This window comes from Onthophagus taurus, chromosome 1 (genome assembly GCF_036711975.1).
Source record: "Onthophagus taurus isolate NC chromosome 1, IU_Otau_3.0, whole genome shotgun sequence".
NCBI classification, from domain to species: domain Eukaryota; kingdom Metazoa; phylum Arthropoda; class Insecta; order Coleoptera; family Scarabaeidae; genus Onthophagus; species Onthophagus taurus.
In genome coordinates this window covers 20,131,061-20,149,432 of record NC_091966.1, presented here as the reverse complement: position 1 = coordinate 20,149,432, position 18,372 = coordinate 20,131,061, and the positions used below count along the sequence as shown (strand labels likewise).

The 18,372-nt window shown below is 33.1% G+C and overlaps 1 protein-coding gene and 1 non-coding gene across 2 annotated transcripts in view; one reads left to right on the top strand and one right to left on the bottom strand.

The window, feature by feature from the left end:
- The window catches only part of LOC111429247 (uncharacterized), a 43,985-nt gene that overhangs the window by 12,361 nt on the left and 13,252 nt on the right, over positions 1–18,372 (top strand). The window contains exons 3-6 of the mRNA XM_023065113.2: positions 7,271–7,402; positions 17,254–17,570; positions 17,699–17,910; positions 18,120–18,367. Of these exons, the coding sequence (XP_022920881.2) occupies positions 7,271–7,402; positions 17,254–17,570; positions 17,699–17,910; positions 18,120–18,367 (909 nt within the window). The remainder of the gene's footprint in view (positions 1–7,270; positions 7,403–17,253; positions 17,571–17,698; positions 17,911–18,119; positions 18,368–18,372) is intronic.
- On the bottom strand, positions 7,544–7,616 carry TRNAT-UGU (transfer RNA threonine (anticodon UGU)). The gene has a single exon. It is a non-coding gene; the product is annotated as a tRNA-Thr (tRNA).

The following is an 18,372-nucleotide window of genomic DNA, read 5'->3' as shown; positions in this document are numbered from 1 at the left end:
ACTATGCAAAATATAAAAATATACTGAACATGAACCGTTACTGTTTTTAATTTACGATTTTCCATATTTGTGGGGATATCCCGAAAACTGGACATGATGGAGAAAAACTGAAGACAGTTTCAGAATCAGCTTAAGATTCTGCGCTATAAAAAAATATCACAGTCTTCGAGATTTTTCTTGTAAACTAGTGTTTCCTGTATAAAGATTGATTTGGAATAATGTTTTATTTACATATCTAATTATACTTAATGTTTGGAGAAAAGCAAATGATATCAGATCGATACGTACCAGAACCACAGCTTTTTCACCTTTCGTCCTGCTATGTTTCATTTTTTGTAACAATTATACACTGAAAAAATAATGTTGGAAAACTACCTAAAATTTAGTCATATTATCTAGAATTTTTAGTCAAAAATTAGCTAACTACTACTGCTAGTTATAAAAACTAGTAGTAGTAGTATAATTCTATTTGGATAATTTAAGATAGATAAATGATCGAAAAACGTATCTTATAAATACCTAATCAAATTAGTTTTATTATATAATATTAATAGATGTGTTTACTATTAATATTATTTTGATTATTAATAGTAGTAGATAGCTTTATTACTTTAGAAAATACCTAACAGGTAGACAAAACGACTAAAATACATTTAAATAAAGTATTTAATAATAGTATATTTGTCCATTTAGGCAAAATATTTTATTGTTAAATGTATATAGATATTCAGACTAGAGCAAAAGGGACAAAATACCAAATATTTTAGGTAACTAAACTACTCAACAACTAGACTTATCAACTAGTTTCTACGATGTAGTATCTTTTTCTAAAAATTAGTTATATCTCCTCAGTAAATAGATAAATTAACTATCATAAATTTGACTAATTAGAATTGTATATGTCAGCTAAATTACGTTAGGCAAATGAATAAATTTTCTAGCAAAAATGACTGTTTGTCTAACCACTAAATTGATTTAGTTCAATTTTCCATATTATTTTTTCAGTGTAGCACCTAAAAGGTTTATATGGACACAATCTATATTTAACAAGATACCGAAATACACAGCGAAAGTAAATTATTCTTTTTTATATTATATTAATCCGATACAGCCAACAAAAAAGAATTAAAAATAGTTATTGAGTAAGAGTGATATAAAATTAATACATTTCTTTTTGAATTTATTATAGTACGCGTTTATTTTCGATGTGTTTTTACGATTCATGAATTTGTGGTTTGTTTAATTTATATGCTTCCTCCACACTTTTTTTTTGTTACTTTTTTTTCAGCATTTGATGTACTTTCTTTATAATACTGACGTAAAAATCTAAAGAAATAAAAACAGATGTTGTTTGCTTATCGTGGGCGAGGAGACATAAATGTATCGAATTGAGAGTATTTTTAAATAAAGTTTATGTGCGATTTAAAATTGCGAAAGAAACTTCTAAATTCAGAACTTTTTATCAGGATTAAACAGATTGTTACAAACAGTTAAAAACGCGAAAACAAAATTTTACACATTTTAGTTTTAACTACATTATGTGTAATAACGAGTAAAATTTAATGTGTTGACATATTTTTTGAATTAAATGGTAGATTTAAAGTTTAAATCAAATAATTTAAATTAATGAAGTGGAAAAGTTTTCAATTTTCAGTGAAATGTATCAATGGGGTGGTGTGATTATTCCGGAAGTTGTTCGTGAACTTCTTGGGTCTCACGGGCAGTTGTTAGTGTTGAAATTTGAAATTTATTGGCGGCTTTGTTACCTTTCGTGTGAAAACCTCGAGTTTACGATTTATGTTCTAGCTGAATTTTATGTACAGGTGTCCCGTTAAGCGTACGGAGCGGCTGTATCTCAACAACGATAAGGCCTAGAGGTTTGGGAAAAAAATCCTTATAAGCAAAGTGGGCAAGAGAAATAGCTGGAAATTATTTTGAAGTTCGTAATTCGACCGCTAGGGGGCGTAACTGCCATAGAGAAACATAAAATTCCCGCTATCTCAGAAAGTTAGACGATGAGCTATAACGTTGACAACATCATTTAGTAGCTTGGATAATACCGCATCGCTTTTGTTTTGCAATATTTCTCATATCTGTCATAATAAGGGAGGGGGAGGCCAATGCGTTTTCAAATGTTTACATTTTAATATCTCCTGGACCATTCAACCGATTTGAGTATTTTTGGTCTTGTTTGAAAGAGCATTTTATGCTCTTTTAAAAGATATTTTCAGTAAGAGCGCTTGGTTTAAAACAAATAAAGCCGGATTTATATTTGCCTGACGTGTTGTGTCGTGATGCGCTCTGACGTAATGGTTAGTGTTCACATTTATATGTTGTGTTGTGACGCACTCTGGCGATATTTTGAATCAGTACAATCGTAGCACTCAGAGTTCATACGTGGGTCTATAATGTTTTCCCATGAATCTTCTGAATCAAATTATGAAGAAGATATTCATTTTATGGTACTGGCAACTCTTCTAAAAAAAAGAAAAAGAGAGAAGATCCAGTGAACAGAAAGAGAGAGGCTAAAGGCGAATTTCACGGACTGGTTAAAGAGCTTGAGAGCGATGCTGATAATGTTAAGTGTTATTAAATTTAATATCGAAAGAAAGAAGAAACGCGTCACAACACGACACGTCAGACAAATATAAATCCGGCTTAAGCTAGGGGGCGTTATCTGCAGCGGTTACATATTTTTGTGATTTTTGAAAAAAAGTTAAATGGAACGGTACTATTTACTTCACAGACCGTTAATCACCATAAAATTTGCTAAATATTAGTGAAAACCGCATCTCGATATCTCCATCCATTCTCGAATTATAAAAGAAAATGTTAAAAATTCGTATATCTTAATCGGATCGAGTTACCTTAGGAAACAAATAAGAGAGAACAAAATTTTTTTTATCTAGAACCTTCCTTCACATTTTATCCAAGCTTAGAACTGCTTCAAAACTACTTTTGAGGCGTGTTGAAAAGCCAACGGATCAATGAAACATCAACAATGATAATAAAACAAAATAAACCAAAACACTTAGAATAACTTAAATTTTTGGCAAAAATAACTCGCTAATGTGCGAAATGCCTTCCATAAACCTCGATGCATTTATTTAATCTAGTTTCGACGAAAAAAAAGCGTTGCTTAAGTCTCGGCCCTGGACACGTTTCTACTGGTATTTAGTGTTTTGTCATATTTTCCCTGGTTATTGGTTTTTCTTGAAAAGTCAGGTCGTTTAGTCTACCCAATAGATAAAGGGGTGAAAGCAATGTGGGTTTTGCTCGAACCAAGAATGCATATTATGCAAGTTTACATCAGCTTGTGGACAGATGCTTCATGCATCCATAGCATTTGTGATAAAACGTTTGGATTTGCCCAAATCATATTTAAAAGTCAATGGTAATAGTTCAGTCTGTTATCATAATCGATATCAGTTAAGGCCTGATGTAAAACAACGTGGTGGAGATATTATTCTCTTGAGAACTCTTGTGGACAATTGTTTACGGAGTTCCCAGATTATGTGGGATCACATGTGATTTACGAATTCATAGAGATGTCTGAATGGGCTACACGTTGCCAGTTTTCCGTAATCCCTAAGTCAATCTTAAAAACACTTCTAGAGAAAAATGTCTTTCTTTGTCGTAATAGCATTGCACATTTTTGCCATGCAGTTGCATCGTATTCGAAACATTTAAAATAAATCATCATACGCTCTATCATACGCTTCTGCGTTAGTAAATGACATGCTTACAGTTACCATGGTTATGTGATTTGTTTTTCTCGATGAGATAACTGGATCCGATTGATGGCACTCGAGTTTTTAACATTTTCTTCTATAACTCGAGAACGGGTGGCGATATCGAGATGCGGTTTTCACTAAAATTTTGCAAATTTTAAGGTGACTAAGGATCTGTGAAGTAAATAGTATCGTTCCATTTAACTTTTCTTCAAAAACCACAAAATATGTAATCGCTGCAGCTAACGTCCTCTAGCTCATTTGTTTTAAAGCACTGGACGGTCTTACTGAAAATATCTTTAAAAAGAGCATAAAATGCTCTTTCAAACAACACCGAAAATATTCAAATCGGTTGAATGGTCTAGGACAGTGTTTCCCAAACTGTGGTACGCGTACCACCAGGGGTACAGGAACAGTTTGATGGGGGTACACGTTGCATTGAACTTTTCCTACGCCTGGTGCAGCAGACTTTTAACTATTTTTTGATAAACATTAAAAAAAATTGAAAATTTGTTATTCCTGTATATATGTTACTTTTTGGCGCCGAGTCGCCGGACGCCGTGATTCCCCGGGCATTCAAGTAAAAATCTTCAGTCGCTATTGAACTGATACCGCGTGTGTCTCCTTTTAGCTTTCGGTGCGATTTTTCCAATTGTATTATTTTTTAGGTGCTTTCTTTAGTAAGTTTTATTGTTTTTTATTTATTTTTATAAAATATAATGTGTATATCTAATAATCAAGATTATGGATCGCTGGTTGCAACCCGGATGTTCTAAACGCAAAGTAAACGAAATTGAACGAACAGCAACTCATGAAATTATCGAAGACGAAACTTCTTCAAAACCGGTTAACAAAAAAGCAAGGAAGACTCGAAAATACCACAAAGAATACCTTAAATCGGGCTTCTCGTGGAGTGGTGATGAAAAGGAACCCATTCCACTTTGCGTAATTTGTTTTGAAAACCTTGCCAATGAAAGTATGAAACCATCGAACTTAAAGCGACATTTTGACACAAAGCACTTTGAATACAAAGATAAACCAATCGAATTTTTTGAACATAAACTCAAAGATTTAAATCAATCTCAAAAAGTAATGAGAGGTTTAACAGGAGGTGACAATCAAAAAATCCTAGAAACTTCGTATCGCGAGTCGCTTTTAATTGCGAAATGTGGTGCAGCGGAGACGATTGGCGAAAGTTTAATCAAGCCGGCTGCCAAAATAATGGCAGAAGTAATGATAGGTGATAAAGCAAAACAAACTCTTGATCGTGTACCCTTGTCAAATAATACAATTCATCGACGAATAATTGATATGGCCAATAATGTGAAACAGATGTTATTGTCTGATATTTCTCAAAGTCGTTATTATGCATTACAAGTCGATGAGATTTACAAATTTTGCAAATCTTCTGGTGTTTGTTAGATACGCAAAGAACCAAGAAATTCACGACGACTTTTTATTTTGCCAGCCTTTGTTAGGTCATACAACAGGAGAAGATATCTTTAACGTTATGAATAAATTTATGCAAGATAACAAAATTAGTTGGACTAAATGTGTTGGAATAAGTACAGATGGTGCAAAAAGTATGGTCGGCATTAATAAAGGACTCATTGCAAAAATTCAGAAGGTTGCACCAAATGTCAAGTCCACACATTGTTGCATTCACAGAGAGGCTTTGGCAACACGTAAGATGCCTGCTGATCTGCAAAAAGTTCTTGATGAAAGCGTGAAAATCGTAAATTATATTAAAGATCGACCTTTAAACGCAAGACTTTTTGCACAAATGTGTGAAGAAACGGGAAGCAGCCATACCCAACTGCTTTTTCATGCTGATGTACGTTGGCTATCTCGGGGAAAAATTTTAAGTCGATTATTTGAACTGAGACAAGAACTTCAAGTTTTTCTTAATGATAAATTTGAACTGAAAAAGTGTCTACATGACTCAACGTGGCTATCCAAATTGGCATACTTAACAGATATATTCTCTATTTTAAATGAACTCAATTTATCATTACAAGGTAGATATTTCATTGTTTCATGTCCAGGACAAAGTAAACGCTACAATTGAAAAATTAAAGTTATGGAAAACTAGAGTTAATAATGGAGAGCTAGAATCGTTTCCCTCTCTTCATGAGTTTGTAACAAAATCATCTGATAAAATTGATACGGATATTCTGAAATGTTTAACAGAGCATTTGGACGGATTACAAGAGGGCCTGAAAAATTATTTTCCGGATTTAACGACAAACCTCGAATGGATAAGACATCCGTTTAATATTGATTCATTTGCCATGCCAGATAATTTATCTAATGTGGAACAAGAACAGCTCTTGGAGTTATCTGCAGACGGATTTTTGAAAAATAAACATAAAGAGTGTTCTTTAGCATCTTTTTGGCTGCAAATGCAACAACTATATCCGAATTTAACAGAAAAAGTGTTAAAATATGTTTTGCCATTTCCAACATCATATCTATGTGAAGTTGCGTTTTCAGCATTAGTCGATATTAAGTCGAAAAAAAGGAACAAGATTTTGGAAGTGGAGGGATTTGGCATCATCTCAACTTAAACAAATTCATCCATCCCACTGATGCTTTCGTTAATGTTATTATTATTACATTTATTTATTATACTTTATTATTATCCATTTTATTTTATTATTATTATTTTGTTTTTGTGTTAAAAAGAACCAATATAATATTCATTTTTTGGTTGATGCTAAAAGAACATTTTTTTTAACGAGGGGTACTGGAAGTTTTGATAATTACAACAGGGGTACATATATGCTGAAGGTTTGGGAAACACTGGTCTAGGAGATATTAAAATGTAAACATATGAAAACGCATTGGCCTCCCCCTCCTTTATTATGACAGATATGAGAAATATCGCAAAACAAAAGCGATGCGGTATTATCCAAGCTATTAAATGATGTTGTCAAAGTTATAGCTCATCGTCTAAGTTTCTGAGATAGCGGGAACTTTATGTTTCTCAATGGCAGTTACGCCCCCTAGTGGTCGAATTACGAACTTCAAAATAATTTTCAGCTATTTCTCTTGGTCACTTTTCTGATACGGATTTTTTTCCCAAACCTCTAGGCCTTACCGTTCTAGAGATACAGCCGCTCCGTACGCTTAACGGGACACCTGTATACAGAAAAGGTTTGAACGAATTTTTTTATATATTTTTAAATGAAAATTTTCAAAACGTTCCTTTTTTATTTGTCATAAATTTCGGCTAGTTTACAAAGTTTAATCCTCCCAACATTTAAAGTCAACGTACATCGCATCCGTAAACTTAAAACCTGGGGCTGTATAAAAATAACTCTCCATAAAGTTTGCCAAAGGGACACATCTGTTGCACCCGAGCAATCTCTACCCATTTGCCAGCAAGTTCTAAAGTGCCTCTCGAACCACTTCGCTGAAATGCTTTAGCTAGCTAAAAGACCCCGCGGAAAATGAGCACTGCAATCGAAAAGAATCAATTTCTACTTTCAACCAATTTCTTTCCAACATCTTTTTTTGACAATTTATTTCTTTTCTAGGTTATTATGCGGATCATTTATCGTTTGCACAAGAAGTACGAGGAAATCATACAGTACGAGTGAAAAACGAATCTCGAGGTTTTCATTTGAACAATTTGTCTTATGCAGGTCCAATAGTTATGGGAGTAGGAGGTAGGTATAAAAAGATAAATTTGCTTTTATTTTTCTTCGCGATAAAAATAATAAATCGATTTTCGTCGTCGACAAAAAGTTATTACGACAGATGCTGAGGTAATTGGGAAAAAGTTAGATGAGAAAAAGAAAAAAAAATTTTGCCCCCAGAGAGATTTGAACTCTCGACCCCTGGTTTACAAGACCAGTGCTCTAACCCCTGAGCTATGGAGGCTACACGATTAACTTTTGCTGCGTGTGGGATTTCAGCTTGTAACATAAATCAATACATTTTTGTTTTCAAAAAAATTTTAATTTTTCAATATCCGAATTAGAAATGAGGACACAAATATTTTCGCGGCATAAGCGAACGATTCTAAGTAAAATCAAAAATATTGAAACACAAATCTAATAAAAGATTATCAAAAATGTTAAAGGAAAATTAATTTTACAAGCTATGTGCTTTAACTGGTCTTTAATTGTTATTTTTAGCTTTTTTCACTTTAACGTAGACACAATTTTCAACGTCTTTTTAAATTGTAACTTAATTTTATTTTAAATTAATTTCATAAGTGTGTTATCTTTCTATACCTATGTAATAGTTCTCAAATATTAATGATTGATATCTTAATCTTTTAATAACACTTAACATAGTCTCTGATAATGGCCGAGTGCCGAAACAAGTAAGTCTAAAAATAACAATTACAGATCAGTTAAAATACATAATATAATATATTACTTTTTCTTAAATAACAACTGGTATAATGGACATCGATTACAATGCATTTAAATGCCAAAGCCTAAATATTAATGACAACTTTTTTGGTGTAATTAATAATATATTAAAAAACACGTTTCGTAAGACATGCTTGAAATGCACGAATTCAAGTTGAAAAACGAGTGGCGAATGAGTGCTTTAAGTCCTATGAAACGTGTTTTTTATGCTTGTTTTTGTAATTCGCGTTTTTATCCTTTTTTTTAACAAAAATAAAATAAATTTTGACAATCTGGGGAAATAGGTATGTAGCAGTTGGTAACACCGTAACACTTGAAAATAAAAATTTGAATTGACGATTAGAAACTGTCAAAACACAAAATGTATTCACCTGAAAAAAAATGTTTGATGTATACCTCCCAAAATAAGAGAAATTGCTCAGTGATCATTGTCCTCATCATTGTGGACTTTGTATTCGATGCTAAGAACGTGTTTAAACATCCATAGACAAAAATTGTCACATTGAAAACTACAAAAATTAATGACCCAATGTCACTAACTTGAACTGGTTCCATAAAATGTTACTAAAAGCTCATTACAGCATCGGCTGCTATAAGGAGTCTCATTACAGCACCCGTTTGAGCATAAATTAAATATATATATGTCGTGGTCACATGGCGAAATCCGCCAGTTCCCGAAAATCCTAGGCAGTTCATGAAGCGTCGGCAGTTTGTGTAAATGTTAAGGATTTCGTTTTCTGACGAGGCTGTTCATGAAACGCCCGATCATATTCGGTAAATCGCGTACTCCATCTCGGTACACAATCTGCCGCAATAAAGGTATCGAAGGTTCACGAAACGACCAGCACTAACTAAATTAGTAAGCATGGCGAATCATTCTGGAAGAAGTGATGAGGAGCTGTTTAAAGAACACTACAGTAGTTACTACAAAGAAAAACCTAATAAGCACCCGTACACGGTCGATCAACTAAAAGAAGTAAGTATTGATGTGTTTTGTTGTTTTGAGGTAATGAAATAGAGAATTAATAGATGGCGCTGGAAATTACTCAAGCAAAACAAAAGAATAGCAAGAAAAGCAGAAGAGAGTATTATTTACTGCAAATGTATGATGTTATGAAAGTAGGCGATCAACAACATGTCATAAAAAAAATTAAGGAAAAAAACGATCCTTTAATTTATGTCATCCCAGAAAAAGAACTATTTGAAAGGTTGTTAGATATTCATGTTAGTTGTGGCCATGGGCCCAGAGATAAAATGATCAATATCAGTTCAACAAAAATATTTTGTTCCGAGGCCTTGTGTAGAAATGTTCTTGAAGGCATGTAAATATTGTCAAACAAAAAAGAATAAAATTGTATCAAAAATTGTTGTAAAACCGATTACTTCTAAAGATTTTATGACCAGAGGTCAAGTAGATTTAATCGATTTTCAATCTATACCCGACGGTGAGTATAAATGACTATTGAACTATCAAGACCATTCCACCAAGTACGTATGTCCTTGAGGCCTTTACGTTCAAAACACGATGTAAACGTTGCGGAAGAACTTTTGAAGATTTTTCTCCAATTTTTGCAAAGATTTTGCAAAGCGACAATGCGCGTGAATTTGCGAACAAGATAGTAGAAGAGTTGAAAATCTTGTGGCCACAGTTATTAATTGTTCATGGAAGACCTCGCCATTCTCAAAGCCAGGGCAGCGTTGAGCGTTCAAATCATGATGCCGAGAACATCTTACGGTCGTGGATGAGTGATAATAAATATACAGTGGGTGTCTGAAAATCGTGAATTTTGAAACATTCCCTGTATATCAAAAACGAAGAGAGCTATGAAAATTTGGTTTGCAGCATTGCAAGTTTCACAAAAAAAGTAGCTCAGGTTCACGAAAACCGCAACTTTCTATCTTTCATAATAACTAAGATACCCTGCAAACCCATCGAAATTTGGACACCTGTACAATAAATGAGACTGTTGCAAAACTAGTTGTTACTACATTTTTTTAAATTTAGTTTTTATGTTTTAGTTTTTTTTATGGACAATGTTAATTAGTATTAACTTGTACGGTTCAGAGTTCGAATTATAAATATGGTTAAAAAATAATTTACTACAAATACAACATGTTATTACTATATACATTTTATTTATTATCTATATATTTTACACTTATATAAAAATAATACATCATCATGTTTTAGTATTCCAAACAGGTAAGCACTTTAAATGGAGGCCTACGTTGCACTTACTACATTGTTTTTTAACATGAGTTTTGCATAAAGCACATTTACGTTGTTTGCCCTCTAATATTTTCTCTAAAGTATGGCTAGTAGAATCATAATATAAATATATCACATTAATATAAATATAATTATAAATATATTATCGTACTGCATATGGTATATTACTGCTTATAACCGCGCTTGGTCGTCCTGGATGTTTAGGGTTAGAAATTGATTCTTTTTTGAAATATGCTCTTGTAATTTGTCTCCTAAAGTTTAGAAGAGGTATATTTTCATTTGTGATTGCATAGAGAACATAAAATATGCATTATAAACAGCAACATCCATCGCATTTGTATATAATGGAAAATAGCACTTTTTACCTCTAAATTTTATGCGATATTTCTGTACACTCCAATCTAATTTATCAACATCACCTATGTAGCGGACGATTTATTTGAATATATTTCTTTTCAGATTTCGACCACCTTTTTACTTGATCTAAAGCAGGGTTTCTCAACCTTTTCTTTGCGATGACCCCTTGTAAGAATTTTTGTTATTGCATCGACCCCATTAAAAACAAACACTTTTATATACAAAATAAATTTTTGATAGGTACTAGGTTATTTATTAAATAATCAATAAAATAACATGAAATTAAAATATTGTATTTAATATAAATAAAATAAACAATAATAATTATTATTATTTTAATGGGAACATTGAGCCTGGTGCTTCGATACAATTGTGGAAATATTTGGCTCAACGTTGCTAAGAATTATTCTTAGATCGCCACGGTCTGCTACATTTAATCTATTTCTTTATTTTCGCAAGAGGTTGTTTAGGTGACTGAAACCAGCTTCCACTAAATAAGAACTTGGGAAAGCCAATAATAAGGACTCAAAAACATTTTTTAAATGGAGATATTGTTCTCGAATACGTTGTGAGTTCCAAAATGTTGCGTAATCACGTGTTTTGAATAAATTTTTTAATTCAAGATCTGCTTTTAATTTTATTATTTCCGCCTGAAAGAAAAATCTAATTTCGTGATTTCACATTCAAAGGGATCAGTGATCCATGAAGGTATTGAAGGTATTGAAGGTGGTGTAGAGGTCTATTTTAGTTCGGATTCTAAGGATAATTGTTCTTACTTGGATGAGGTTAATGTCCTTTCCTTGCAATTTATATTGGACATTATTGAAATGCGAAAACATATCCACCACAAAAAATGTATGATGTTTTAACTCCAATATTTGCATTCTTTGCGGTTTGTCGTTTTCAAGTAGAAATTCTACCACTGAATCGAAAATGTCAACAAGCCTTTGTAAACAATTATCCTTGAATAACCAACGTACTTCTGTGTGTAATAACAAATTATTATACATTTCGTCGTTTTTATCGCATAGTTCGGCAAAAGGTCGATCATATAAAGGTTTAGATTTGATTTTGTTTATAGCTTTTATACAAAGATTCAAAATATCAAGAAGGTTTTCATTTATATTTTTTACAACTAACTGTTGTCTGTGTAACACACAATCCGAATGTCGTTATTAAGTTCTTGTTTCAACAAGGTTAAAAATCTACGGTATTTTCCAACCATTGAAGGTGCTCCATCACTAGCTGCTGCAATTATATTAGAAAGAGGTATTTCAAACTTATCAAAGACATTTTTAACACATGAAAATATATGTTCTCCTGTTGAATATGTTTCCAAATACTCCGCAGTAAGGAATTCCTCAGTAATTGCTTCTTTTTTGTTGCTGTAATAGCGAATATAAATCATTAATATGTTTATTCTTCCGAACGTTGCCGCATCCAATTGAATAGCAAATTAACTTTTTTGCATTTCACTTAATAAAAATGTTTTTATGTCTTCCGCTATTTCACCGACTCGTCGCTGAACACTGCTGTTGCTCAAAGCAATGCTTTTTAAGACTGAATGTGGGTTCATTTTCATCAGTACGGTATTACCTCCTTCATTGCAGGCAATATTAATTTTTCTGGTTATTAATATTAAGCATATAACGCAATATTAAGTTTGCAGGCAATATTAAGATATCCTCTTTTCGCAATTAAATGAGAAATGTTATAAGAGGTTATTAATCCCCCTTCAACATTTTTAGAAGTGGACGGTTTGGAGAATATTTTTGAACGTAAAAGAAATTTTTCATTTAAATTTTTGGAGTTAACTTTGTCTTTACGGTCAGGATGCATTCTTTCAAAGTGTTCTCATTTTCGATGGTTTCATAGCATCGTTTGAAAAAATGTTTTAGCATACCAGGCGGATAGGTAACGTGACATTACCAGGACTAGCACTAAATCCTAAAGATAAATATTCTTCCGAATATTGTCGATTTTAGATGACATTTTCGCACATCCTATACATAAAATAATAATTATTAACAATAACAACAATATACTTTCTAATATTTTGTTTTATATGATTTTTCTAAAGTTGTAATTGACCACACTTACCAATTTAAATCTAATGATTACTATGCCTTGTAGGCTTGTTGTTGTCGGTACCTCTTGTCTTCAATTTCTTCTTCTTCAGATTTACCTTGATACTCGTCCTCGATACACGAAAGCAAAAGCCGGTGATGGAAAAACATAGCCCATTGTTTGAATCCGAATCTTATAGGTTTACCCCGGAGTGTACCAATAACAGGACGAATTTTGAACAATCTGTCTGCTTTATCAGATTGAGATATCATGGAATTATTATTGAAATGCAGATACTTTTTTATTTCTATAAATCTGTATTTCGTCATACAATTTCTTACACATTCTACGTTGATATTTTCCTCTCCACACCAGTACATTTGGTCTTGGGGTAAAGAATGATGTCCAAATAATAAAAATATTCCAACAAATTTTCAGAGACAATCAGTAGACAAATTAAAATTGTGGCAATTTTTCTGTTCTGCAAATATTTTACTCTAAGTAACAATATACTCAACAAAGATTCATCAAATATTAGTTCAAAGATTTCAACTGGAGTTTTCTTTTTCAAATTCACTTTGATGTCGCTTATCATTGAAGCTACATTCGAAAAAGTGCTTGAACCACTTGAAAAATTTGGACTAATTTTCTTCCAAAGTGATGAAAAAGTAACCTTTCTTTTCTTCTTGGTTGGTTCCTGTGCAGTTTCTGACTCAGTTTCACCACAAACATCTTGCGGCAGAGTATCCTGTAGTACATCTTTATCCAGCTCCTCGCAATCTGATACTGTATCTACCTTTTCTGGTGTTAATTTCACCACGTTAACGACATCCTCTTCCAAATCTTTGAAGAACTCATCATCAAGTATATTTTGTAAGTCAGCAAGCGTTAAAAATTTTGTTGTTGTCATATTGCTACAAAAACTGTAGCCAAAATATTTATTGCAATTATAAAGACAGTACATGCCAAGGTCCGCAATTGGGGACCGACATAAAAATCTATTTTCCCTTGTTGTACTGTAACATATTAACTCATCTTAGGCATAAAATCTATCTATGATTGTCAATTTTCAAATTATGAGAGTAAGTTTAAGAGTATATTTGTAAAAATCGTGTAAATACTTTCGTTTTACTGCGACATGCTAACTTTCTCAGATAACCTCAAAAAGTAAGTGTTTTGCAACGGTCTTATTTATTTAATATTTTATTTTCTAATTAATTACAAATTAAATAAATTATCTCCAGTCCTCATTAGAGGACCATGGCAGGGAATGGGTTAAAAAGTATTAGGACTTAAGACATAAAGTTTTATGTTATAAAGTACATTTAATCTTCATTTATTTGCAAAAAATTCTTTAATCCTCGTCCGCGGACACAATTTTACAACGCTACCAGGAGGCGAAGGTATATTATATTTGTAAATTACATAGATCTGCAGAAAAGGGGTGTTGATTGTTGTTGGATGTCTGATATCCATTTCCGAAGTAATTTTCTGCGTCGAATCAAAGTCCGAGCTCAGAGTTAACAAGAAAAATGACTTTTTGGTTACTTTTAAAGTTATGTGTGAGACACACAATATTATTTTGCTGTATTTTATCTATTTCATCATATAGTATTTATAGTATTTCTATTATATGTTATGGTCATTTTAAAATGAGGTAATGAATTGGAACCCAGCGTATGGATCAGTACTGTCAGATGCGAGGGACACGACAGTCCGAATGTTGTATTGTATTTAACTTTTCTGGAATCTCTTTTACTTCTGTTCCATAGATATGGTATATCCAGAAGTGACTAGCAATAGTCGGCTAGCATAGATATGGGCCATTTTCCCTGATACCGTGTTTCCATTTCGTTTATATTCTGATGGAAACATTCTCCTTGCTCTTCGCTAACATCACCTAAATTGTCAGGAAATCAATGAAAATGAGACTGTAAATAGAGAAAACAACTTCACGCTCATATTACAACAACGCAAATGTAATTAAAACGGTCAGGGTCATTCAAACACTTTTTGGAGTTCATAGTGACAAGTATAGACATGAAAACGACTAATGAAAACTACACAGGATTTAACAATACACGTTAACTGTACTGTCAGTTGATCAGTGTACAGTTCAGTTGCTAAGTAACAACGTCGCGCGCAAGCTGCCGCTGGTACTCATACCCATACCGCGTTTAGTATTCAACTTCAAGGGTCATAACTTATGAAAGAAAAATAGTACAGCAGCGTTCATAGCATATTTTGAAGGGCAAGGATAGTATTGAATGATGTATAGATAGGATAGAGCAGAAAAGTATTCTGCGTCCCGTACATAACTTCAAAAGTATCCAAAAAAGCTGTATATCTTGTACATAACCTCAGATATCTCAAAATCCTGTCCTGATCGTGGAATTATGAGCTTGGATTATGATTATATGCAGAAAATTACTTTGGAAATGACTCTCAGCTGACCGACAACAAAACCTTGCAGATCTTTGTTATTTTTGAAAAAGGATGTCATAAAGTTAGATATAAAGTGTTGCTTATATTTTGATAGCGAAAGACGGACTAGAGTGACATACTAATTCACCATTAAGTAGTTAAATAAGATGTCATAATATTTTACGGCAAACAGGAGGATCTATAGCAATCAGTAATACGTATGTAATAAACAGATTTTCAAGTTAATAATGTCTCCAGAGACATCTGACATATATTACGAGAAACAATTCGGAAGGCTAATAAAATTTGTGAGGACTTACAACAATAATTTAATCCAAAGGATTCTTAATATTCCAGAGCGACCACCACAGAAGACACTTCAAAAGTTCAAATCATACCAACTTTATGTACGCACTGAAATGATGGACAAAAAGCTTCCAGTGAGCCCATCAATTTTTTGAACCATTAACATAATGTATCTTTTCATTCACACAACTTGGCTGTTTTGGCTAAAAGTGGACGGTTTTCTGCGCTCCAGTGTCTTTATGCTTATTGAAAAAAATGTGGGGAAGAAAACAGTATTTTCTCCCTCCATACTACGTAAATATTATAAAGACAATGAGTAACAAGTTCGCCTTCATCGAAGTTGAAAAAAACATGATATTTTTGAAAAGGCCTCACATCATTATTGAGAACAATAAAAAGAAACACAAATACTTATTGACAAAGCAGAAGGTATTCATTGAATTCTGAAATATATCTGAAAATAAAGTCCACGTAATGTTACAATACTTGGCTGTTTTCGCTAAACTGAACGGTTTACTAACATAGTTAATTGTTTCCCAGAACCTCGACTTAGGTTTAGGTTTAGACCTTGTGTTTTTGGGCTTATTGAAAGAAACTTTTCCCCTTTTGGATTAAGTAAATATTATAAAGGAAGTCAGTAACAAGTATACCCACAATAAAAGAACTGAACATTCTGAAGCCACTTTTTTGAAAATACCTTACATCATTATTGAGAAGATCAAATATTTTATTGAGAAATATTTTGGGGTTATGCCTTGTTATCACCACGAAAAGTTAATATAACGAGAACGGAGCAACTAAATGTAACGTTGTGTACGGATCCCTACCAAATTATAATTATTTTCATATAGAGGTCATACTAAGCTTACACAAGTTTTCAGGCCAGCTTTACATTAGCAAACCATCAGATGGTCCTCAACAGGTTAATGCTGGTGAACGAACAGTGTTAAACTTAGTAAGTCCTTATAAGGGGTCGAGAAGAATAATGACAATTGATAATTTCTTCACAAGTTTCGCATTAGCAAAGATCTTGAACTCCTAGCATATAACCGTGGTTGGAACAGTAAGAAAACATAGAAGATTCCTACCAACCAATATGCAAGAAGCTAAAGAAAGATCAATTTACTCGACAAGTTTTGCTTATAATCGGGATGCAACAGTAGGTTCATACGTACCAAAGAAGAATAAGGCAGTTGTGCTAATATCATCGATGCATATGATTGGGGAAGTGGTAGACACACAAGCAGCTAAACACAAGATAAACAAGTACTATAATAAAACTAAAGGCCAGGTAGATGTCGTGGATAAAATGTTGGGCGAGTACACTGTCAAAAGAAGGGCGTTGCGCTGGCCTTACATTCTTCCATTTGAGAACTAAAAATTAACGCGGCAAATTTCTGAAAGATCTCGTTAACCAACTATGTTTGCCTGTAATTAAAATTTGTAGTAGCAATCCACTTATGAGAAACCATTTTCTTTGAGGTGCAATTGAAATGGTAGTATCACAGCTTAAAAACATAAACGTTGCAGTTATACCTTGTCCGCCTTACAAGAGTTAAAAACTACCTAATCTAACAATGCGATAAATATAAAATTTATATGTAATTAGTGATTATAATAAAATTGTAAAAATTCTTTTCTCAGAAAATATAGGGGGTTATTGATAAAAATTTCTAAATTTCGATTTTCCTTTCGTGTCAAAAATATCTCAAAATCCAGTGATACATTAAAATAACTTTTTTGAAATGATTAGGCTTTATAGTAGTGGCAGCGTGCGTGATGACATTCGAAGCAAGAGATTCTGCCGCCAAAGTGGTTCCTGCCAGATTTAAAATGAATTCAACAACGGCTCCAACAACAGCTGTTACGCCAAGACATCACAGTTCTTACGGAAATAGTTACGCAGCTCATAATTCCATCAGACACTCTGGGTCTCAAACGGGAGTTTCGCCCCATTCGCACGTCGTGTGTCCAGATAGAAGACTAGTGACACAATCCTTTTTGCAATTTTCGAGAGGATTAGTTTTGGATTCGTGCCAAAATAAACCAAATTCGTTGAGAGCATCACAGGTAAATTTGAATGTGTTTAAATGAGGTTTTTGTAATTTTTCTTTTCTTTTTTGCTTGTTGCTGGGTTATGATGAATTTTTAAATGATTTAAATTTAGATTATTATCTTTTTGGTTTAACGATTCTCAGGGTTCGATTAGTAAAAGCCCTTCGGCGCCGGACTTTTCGCTATTAGAACAAAACGCTGAAAAAACATCCCCTTCTACTGCCAGCCATCGGATTATCCACGAGAAACCGTCTCCAAAAGGTACTAGAAGGACTTTTGCAGCATGTGCATTGCTTAATCCGGGTTTACTACACAGACACGCTCTTTCTGTAGACGAAACAGCCGCATCGTATAGGTAAGAAACACAAAACTTACATAAACGTATGTGCCATAACAAATTAAAACTATTTTTTGTTTGCGTTCGGATTTCAGCTTTCAAATTCATTTTACTCCCCCAGCTTTATCTTTATATTTTTAGAAGCAATTACATTTTTTTGGGTACATATTTTTATCTTAACTTTTTTTCTTTTTAACAAAATTAGCAATAAATTAAATTTATTACAGATTAAGTCATGAATCGTTACAAGGCAGTGGTAGTCAAGGTTCGATGGCTTTAGATCTTCACACGGAATATCCAGTGACTTTAAGAGTGAAAGATAGAAGAAGACCACTTAAACGACAACGACGAGTCGACGAAGAAGAGAGACAAAATGCTCAAGAATTACCGGAAAGTTTACGAAGAAGTTCACATTCGTGTTCGCCGAGATTACAATTTCTTCATCACCGAGACTCAACCACTGGACACGTTTCTGGTGAG